We start from the raw sequence: 9038 nt of genomic DNA on the forward strand, positions 1-9038 counted from the left end.
AGGGGGGTGTGTGAGCTGGGAGCAGGGCAGTGAAATGGCGGGGAACAGGGTGATTTGTTTGTGGCCACTCCTTACGGGATTAAGGCGTCAGGCAATAGATATATAGATAGACAGACAACCATAAGCACATCTTTAGCTGGAAAAAAAAAATGGTGATGATGTGCAGGAGGATGGTAATGGTGATGATGATGATGATGATGATGATGAGGAGGAGGAGGATGGTAATGATGATGATAATGATGATGATGATGCTTTTTCTTTTCCAGGATGAGGGAGAGGAATACTTGGAGCGTCATGACCGAGAGTACGAGAAACACACCTCGTCCTCGACCACTACCTCGTCCTCCAGACACAAACGCAAGAACTAGCCGGCATCACCACCATTACCTCTGACTCAGCTATCCCTGTTTTGTACTTCACTCATTGGTTCTTAGTTTTGTAGACGTTTTACACACACACACACACACACACACACACACACACACACACACACACACACACACACACACACACACACAGTCCCTCTACATACATGAATTGGTGTTTGAAATGTCACACACACACACACACACACACACACACACACACACACACACACACACACACACACACACACACACACTCTACATACATGAATTGGTGTTTGAAGTGTCACAGTAATAATTCCATAGCATTTACCTGTATTTTTCTCTTATATATTTCAAATCATCCTCATCTGTCAAGGACTATATTGATTTGATTTCCTTGTACTACTTTCAGGGGATTTATGTAATTTAGAAGATAATACGGAAGGGGTAAGGAAGGCTTTATGTAACCCATCCTGTATCTCCTATTCACCACAGACCTCTACATGTCACCACCTTGGCACTAATACCTACCACCCATATTTAATACCAGGTAGGATGGTGTTATACAGGACTGGTGTAAACCCATGCTGTCTCTAACCCATCCTGTATCTCCCATTTACCACAGACCTCTACATGTCACCACCTTGGCACTAATACCTACCACCCTTATTTAATACCAAGGTGGTGTTATACAGGACTGGTGTATTGGTTTTAGCGGGGGTATTTTTACAAGATGTGGGTTGAATGATAGATCAGTAAGGATTATTTTTATGAAATTTTAACTTATACTGAGAGAGGGGGGTGTGAGCTGGGAACAGGGCAGTGAAATGGCGGGGACAAGGTGACATGGAGACGAATTGTTTGTGGCCACCCCTTACGGGATTAAGGTGTCTGGCAATAGATAGATGGACTGTTCTCTGCCGGTACTTGGATCCATCAGGACAGCAAACCACCTCTCTGCACGTGGCCACCATCCCCCCTTCTGGAAATGCAGGAAGATGGATGAATGGATGAACTGCATTGCCTTACTAATTAGCCCAGAGGAAATTAACTCCTTCTCTGTTGACCACTTCCTGTTGCATCCCCACACTCACACATACTTCCTGTTGCATCCCCCCACACACATACTTCCTGTTGCATCCCCCCCCCACACACATACTTCCTGTTGCATCCCCCACACACACATACTCTCTGTTGCATCCCCACACACATACTTTCTGTTGCATCCCACACACACATACTTCCTGTTGCATTCCCCACACACACATACTTCCTGTTGCATCCCCCACACACACACATACTTCCTGTTGCATCCCCACACACACACATACTTCCTGTTGCATCCTCCCACACACATACTCTTTGTTGCATCCCCCCACACACATACGCAATTCACCAGCATCAAAATGACTCCAAAATCGTAAGGGTTTTCATTTGATTGTTGGGGCGTATTCCTCTCATGCATTTCAGGGATAAAACTGGTCACCCTTACCTGAAATGTCAGCACCAGGTAGCCTAGCCCTGGACCCCTACACTTCTGATGGAGGAAAAAAAAAAGATTGGATGATAGATACTGTCATGGCTAGCATTCCCTCCCCCCCTCCCTCTTACACACACACACACACACACACACACACACACACACACACACACACACACACACACACACACACACAGCTGGATTATAGTCATCTCCACTCCTCCCAAATCATCTGGTTATGTGACTGGCTTGGGAGGGATTGTACCAACTCTTCCATACTGATTTATCTTCATACATACATTTGTAAAAGCTCCTGTAGGTTTCTGTGCATCATCCTTGGTCACCAAATGGCGGCTCTCCACGCTGCTCAATCTCTGGCAGCCTCTATTTTCAGTCCCTTATCCCTGAGGTCACACTGTATGACCTCATCCCAGGTCTTTTTTAGTCTGCATCTCACAACTAAACCCTCAACATTCACACCTCTCACCCTCCACACCAGTTGTCATCCTCCATCCTCTCCACATGCCCAAACCATCTCAATCTACCCCTCCTCATCACAACACCAATACACTCCAGTCCCATCCTTCCTGCCAAACCATCTCAATCTACCTCTCCTCATCACAACACCAATACACTCCAGTCCCATCCTTCCTGCCAAACCATCTCAATCTACCTCTCCTCATCACAACACCAATACACTCCAGTCCCATCCTTCCTGCCAAACCATCTCAATCTACCCCTCCTCATCACAACACCAATACACTCCAGTCCCATCCTTCCTCCCAAACCATCTCAATCTACCCCTCCTCATCACAACACCAATACACTCCAGTCCCATCCTTCCTCCCAAACCATCTCAATCTACCCCTCCTCATCACAACACCAATACACTCCAGTCCCATCCTTCCTCTCAAACCATCTCAATCTACCCCTCCTCATCACAACACCAATACACTCCAGTCCCATCCTTCCTCCCAAACCATCTCAATCTACCCCTCCTCATCACAACACCAATACACTCCAGTCCCATCCTTCCTCCCAAACCATCTCAATCTACCCCTCCTCATCACAACACCAATACACTCCAGTCCCATCCTTCCTGCCAAACCATCTCAATCTACCCCTCCTCATCACAACACCAATACACTCCAGTCCCATCCTTCCTCCCAAACCATCTCAATCTACCCCTCCTCATCACAACACCAATACACTCCAGTCCCATCCTTCCTCCCAAACCATCTCAATCTACCCCTCCTCATCACAACACCAATACACTCCAGTCCCATCCTTCCTCCCAAATCATCTCAATCTACCCCTCCTCATCACAACACCAATACACGCCAGTCCCATTTATCTGTGTAATTGTAGCTTATCCAGATAGTGTTGCTGACTGCAGGAAAGATCAAATAGGAGAGGTTAGATGGAGCCTTCATGTATCCCTTTATAGTTATGAGGACAGGGAGGTGTGGATGATGATGATGATGATGATGATATGGTGGTATAATAATGATGTGGAAGTAATAGGAATGTAAATAAAACACGTATATCTGTGTATCAATGGAACTGAGAGGCTTCATAGCACATTTTTGATAGTAATTTAGAGGGATGGGGTGGAGAGGTATAGGAATTAGGATGGTGTGAGTTACATGGCAAGGATGGGGTGATGTGGAGGAGGTAAAGAAATGTGGCCACCCCTTACAGAACTAAGTCATCTGGCAGTAGATAGATAAGACTGGTATTTGGTAATAGGTAGAGAAGAAAGACAGACTTGGCATTTGGTGATAGATAGATAGACAAGAGAAAGCAGACTTGGCATTTGGTGATAGATAGATAGAAGAGAAGGCTGACTTGGAGGTAAGGAAGTCCAAGTTGGGCCAGAACTGTTGTACCTTCACAATAAACAATATTTCCAGCCTGGCTCTCATTTCGCCACACTTCCTTCACATTAACTTGGCTTAGACTTTTTTCCATTTCCAGCTTACTGTACCTAGCTCAGTGGCAGGAGAAGATAGTGCTGTGGCTCTACATCCTTTCCGTAGCACTTCTTCGTGACTAGCATCATAGCTCAGTGGCAGAGGAAAGGCAGTACTACATCTCTGTCTTCATTCCATGGCACTTCTTTGTGACTAGCATGGTATTCTAATGTTACTCTCTTGTTGCAGCTCAGTGGCAGATGGCAATACAGTCAGCCATCTGCCCCACCTGTCTGTCAATCACCATCCTGGAAGCTGTGCAATAACTGTACTTATATATTTATTCTTACTTCCATTGGTAGGTGGTGGCGACCATCATCCACTCACTTGATGTTGTGCTGCCTGCTACTTCCTTCACCTTTATCTTTTTTGTCTGTGTCACTCCTGTCTTAATATTTCTTTTATCCTTCCTGTCACTTTTATTACTCTTCTTTCCACTTCAGGTGACTCTACACTGAGTGACAAGCCTAATGCTTTCCTGTAACCCAGGGAGCCATTTACAACGCTGGGTGGTAACTGTAAAACCAATAATGGGGTGATGTGGAGCCTACAACGGTGTCCCTGTTAACTGGATGAAGATGCAAATGTGGCATCCATCCAGGACGCAAACCTCCACACACTCCCCCATGCCTCGCTGTGGTGAGTTGTCTACCACAAAGGAACATTAGTTCACTGCATAGGATGGACCCACAGGGGCAGTTGCTTGCCTGCAGTTGATGGGTCTGCTCAGCCAGACAGACCAGGGACAATCAGCAACAACTATCACAACGTCCAGACATTTTTATTTAACCCAGGGAAGTGAGATGGACTGTGGCTGATGGTTTCACCTGATGGAACTGGGCCACACACCACTTGTATTGCATGGAACTGCATGAACTATGAGGTAAGGAGTCTCTTTGGTTACTAGTCAAAATTACCTGCCAGTCAGACTACACTTGACCGGCTAGTAAGGAATGAGGACAGTATGTGAGGGAGGTGGAGGGGCAGACCGGGGGGGAAGATGGAGGGATGGGGTGGAGAGGTATATGATAAGGAGGTTGTGAACTGGGGAGAGGGCAGTGTGATGGCAGAGGATAGGGTGACATGGAGGCAGTGCATTCATGGCCACCCTTTAACAGGATTAGGGTGTCTGGAGATTGATAGGTAGACTGATAGATGTCTGGGATACACCCTCGATCAGGACTAACACAGCACAATATAAATAACAGTAAGACAATGCTAAGGTGTAATGGGCAAAATAAATCAATAAGGAGGAAGTGTTGAGACGCCTCCTGCGCCACCTAGATAAAACCCGGGATTGTCCAAATATCAAGAAACTCGGATCTCAATACAGGATCACAATATTTTTTTAAATATTTGCCTCCTCGTGATAGTCATTGATGGTGGTGATAGTAGTAGTAGTTAGTGGTGATTATAGTGGTGGTGGTGGTAGTAGTAGTTAGTGGTGGTAGTGGTGGTGGTAGGTTGTTGTGATAATTGTGGTGGTGATAATCCTGTTTGAGATAGTGTATGATCATTATTATTGGTGTAATCATCATCATCATCATCATCATCACCCTATAGGTATAATCTGTGTGTGTGTGTGTTTGTGTGTGTGTGTGTTCTTACCTAATTGTATCTTTACAGGAATGAGTCAAGCTCGTACTGTCCCGTGTGTGTGTGTGTGTGTGTGTGTGTTCTTACCTAATTTTATCTTTACAGGAATGAGTCAAGCTCGTACTGTCCCGTGTGTGTGTGTGTGTGTGTGTGTTCTTACCTAATTGTATCTTTACAGGAATGAGTCAAGCCCGTACTGTCCCGTGTGTGTGTGTGTGTGTGTGTGTGTGTGTGTGTGTGTGTGTGTGTGTGTGTGTGTGTGTGTGTGTGTGTGTGTGTGTGTGTGTGTGTGTGTGTGTGTGTGTGTCTTAAACCATTTTTATCATACATATCCTTAAATTTATGAATTGTTTTGGCACACACTATTTCATTCAGTAGTGCATTCCACTGATCAGTTGCCCTATTTGGGAAACTGAATTTCCTTACTTCTTAATCACCTCTCTTTTTGTACAGTTTTTTGCAGTGTCCTCTTGCTGATGCTTCCCATAGGTTATATATTCATTTATGTCTATTTCCTCCTTCCCTGAGATGCATTTATACAGCATAATCATGTCTCCTCTTTTCCTTCTCTCCTGTAGTGTTGGTAGCTTCAATTTTTCTAGTGTTTCTTCATATTTTAGATTCCTTAAGTTTGGTACCCATCTTGTAGCTGCTCTTGGAACTTTTTCAATCTTATCTATGTGTTTCTTGAGATGAGGATTCCAGACTACTGATGCATACTCCAGGGTTGGTCTGATGAATGATGTTATTATCTTTCTCAGCATGTCTTCATTTATGTATGTGAATGCTGTTCTCATATTTGCAAGCAGTGTATACACGTTCCGTACCTTCTCACTGATGTGGTCAGCCTGAGATAGTCTGTTATTGATATAATCACTCATAGGTCCTTCTCCCTTTCTGTTATGTGTAGGGCTGATCTTCCTAACTTATAATCCCAATCTGATCTTTTCCCACTTTTACTAAACTTAATTACATGACACTTGTCCACATTAAATTCCATTTGCCATTTATCGCTCCATTGTGTGTGTGTTGGGTGGTGTGAAGAAGCAACCAGAGGCCAGTGACTCTCTATGTTGTAGGAATGGCTCTGTTCCATTGGCTGAAAACTATGTAGTATTAACTCAGAATTTTCCACCCACAGAAGTTCAGGCCCCTGGATCTGCAGCCCAAGAAGACCCGTGCCATCTGATACAGCCTGACAATGACAGATGAAGCGCCTCACACCTAAGATATTGACGAGGAGAATGTCCGACCCCGCAGGTACGGCAGCGAGGCATAAATAAATGCTGGAGTGATTATTTTGTAACCCCTACTGAACTGTTTTTAATTCCCCCTGAAGAGTTAGATGACTGCGTGTATGTATGTTAGATGACTGCAAGTGTGTATGTATGTTAGATGACTGCAAGTGTGTATGTATGTTAGATGACTGCAAGTGTGTATGTATGTTAGATGACTGCAAGTGTGTATGTATGTTAGATGACTGCAAGTGTGTATGTATGTTAGATGACTGCATGTGTGTATGTATGTTAGATGACTGCAACTGTGTATGTTAGAAGACTGCAACTGTGTATGTATGTTAGATGACTGCAGCTGTGTATGTATGTTAGATGACTGCAAGTGTGTATGTATGTTAGATGACTGCAACTGTGTATGTATGTTAGATGACTGCAACTGTGTATGTATGTTAGATGACTGCAAGTGTGTATGTATGTTAGATGACTGCAGTTGTGTATGTATGTTAGATGACTGCAGCTGTGTATGTACGTTAGATGACTGCAGCTGTGTATGTATGTTAGATGTCTGAGCAACTGTGTGAGAATGTTAGGTGTCTGCAGTTGTGTAAGAATGGTAGGGAATGTTCAGTTATGTGTATCTGTCATTTTTCATCTCACAGTGAAGAAGGAATTGTCCATCATGTGATCCTTTTGTATGTAAGAAATCAATCTGTCTGTCTGTCTATCTATCTATTGCCAGACGCCTTAATCCCATATGGCCACAAACAAATCGCCTCCATGTCACCCTGTCCCCCGTCATTTCACTGCCCTGCTCCCAGCTCACACCCCCCTCTCTCATATACCTCTCCACTCCATCCCTCCATCTCATCCTTGGCCTCCCCCTCTTTCTCCCTGTCTGTGTAACTAATAATGAAGACAATTATGCCAGGAGAATACTGAGTTGCCAAAAAGGAAGATAAATCACTAACAAAAGGGAGCTACAGTGCCTGCCATACAACTTATAATGTGGCCTCTTGTAGGGTGCACCATCCACTCATGTAATTGTTTTCTTTGCTATTTACATCATGCTTATAGATTAGTTACTTACAGCAGCAGCCTAGCATGGACTAACCTACCTTAAGTTTCCCCTTCATATGCTTTTTGTTTTTCCAATTTTCTGCAGTTATTATGTCATTATTTTTTGTTTATGTTCTTTTCTGCCAAGCTTTTGCGGTTAATTTTGCATGTTTGTTGTCTATCTATCCATCTATTGCCAGACGCCTTCATCCCGTAAGGGGTGGCCACAAACCAATCACCTCCATGTCGCCCTGTCCCCTGCCTTTTCACTGCCCTGCTCCCAGCTCACACATTCTTTTGCAGTAAACTTGGATGTCCATTGTTATGTTCTTTGTTCTTCCAGGTTTAACAGCTACACTTTCATGTTCTTTATGTGCTGTGTTCTGTCAGTGTTATGGTCTGTGTTTATGTGCTTTTTTCTGCCTCCTTCTTCTGTAATGTTCTTTATGTTCTTTGTTTTGCTAGTTTATGTGCTTTTGTCTGTCAACCTTCTTCACTTATCCTCAGTTATGTTCTCTTGACTCAGTGCTTAGCCAGTTCTTTAAATCATGGCCTGTATCCTCATCAGTTAAGGCAGCTCCCTAACACCTCTTCCCAAGTAATTTATTTTGCTTATTTTTTTTATTTTTCTATGCAAGGAAGAAAGAACCAAAGGCCTGGCGCCCGCAAACAGTTCCTTCCAAGAAAAAAACATAAACAATACAAATTCAAGATCCGTTCATTTTGAGATGCCTGGACACACTGCGTTTGAAAGACTGGAGATCATAGGAAGCAGGAAATTATTACCCCTTGCTGTCGTCTTGTATGTTATTAAAATTATTCAGATATCACTATACTCTTCCTAAATAATGTACAAAATCCTATTACCCAGCTGTATCCAAAAAAAAATAGCTAAGGGCTAGGGAGCTTGCTTAATTGATGAGAATACAAGCCATGTGTACAGTACCATGACTCACCTCAGTTTGGGGATTCCTTCAGAAAAAGGATGGCATCATTTAACGTGAGTGTTTGATTAAATCCTTCAGTATTTAGCTTCATGTATTGTTTTCACTTCACTCAGCTAGACATGAACTCAGGGGACTGGTGGTCAGCATCCCCTGAAAGGAGAATGGTGATCTGCCGCCAATATGCTCCTGTAGACAAGAAAGCAGGGAAGGGATAATAGATCAGGTAAATGAGAGAGCCTTCGTTAGTAGTGGGCAGTGGTGTTTAGCACAGGAGGCAGTCCAGCACCTGAGGCCCAGTGATGAGTTTAGCTGACCTTACGCAACTCTTTCTCTTACTGATGCATGAATCGTGGCAGTTTGTGACCATCACGAGGGGAACATTGATATATACAGAAATACCCTGG

At 43.8% G+C, this 9038-nt stretch overlaps 1 protein-coding gene across 1 annotated transcript in view; it reads left to right on the forward strand.

The window, feature by feature from the left end:
- tho2 (THO complex subunit 2-like protein) overlaps nucleotides 1-6700 on the forward strand; it is a 168208-nt gene extending 161508 nt beyond the window's left edge. The window contains exons 31-33 of the mRNA XM_080269804.1: nucleotides 267-411; nucleotides 4244-4683; nucleotides 6538-6700. Coding sequence (XP_080125930.1) covers nucleotides 267-368 — 102 coding nt within the window. The 3' untranslated portion in view covers nucleotides 369-411; nucleotides 4244-4683; nucleotides 6538-6700. The remainder of the gene's footprint in view (nucleotides 1-266; nucleotides 412-4243; nucleotides 4684-6537) is intronic.
- The last annotated feature ends 2338 nt before the right edge of the window (nucleotides 6701-9038 follow it).

Source organism: Coenobita brevimanus, chromosome 37, assembly GCF_032717465.1.
Source record: "Coenobita brevimanus isolate Jiangsu-jjx chromosome 37, ASM3271746v2, whole genome shotgun sequence".
NCBI classification, from domain to species: domain Eukaryota; kingdom Metazoa; phylum Arthropoda; class Malacostraca; order Decapoda; family Coenobitidae; genus Coenobita; species Coenobita brevimanus.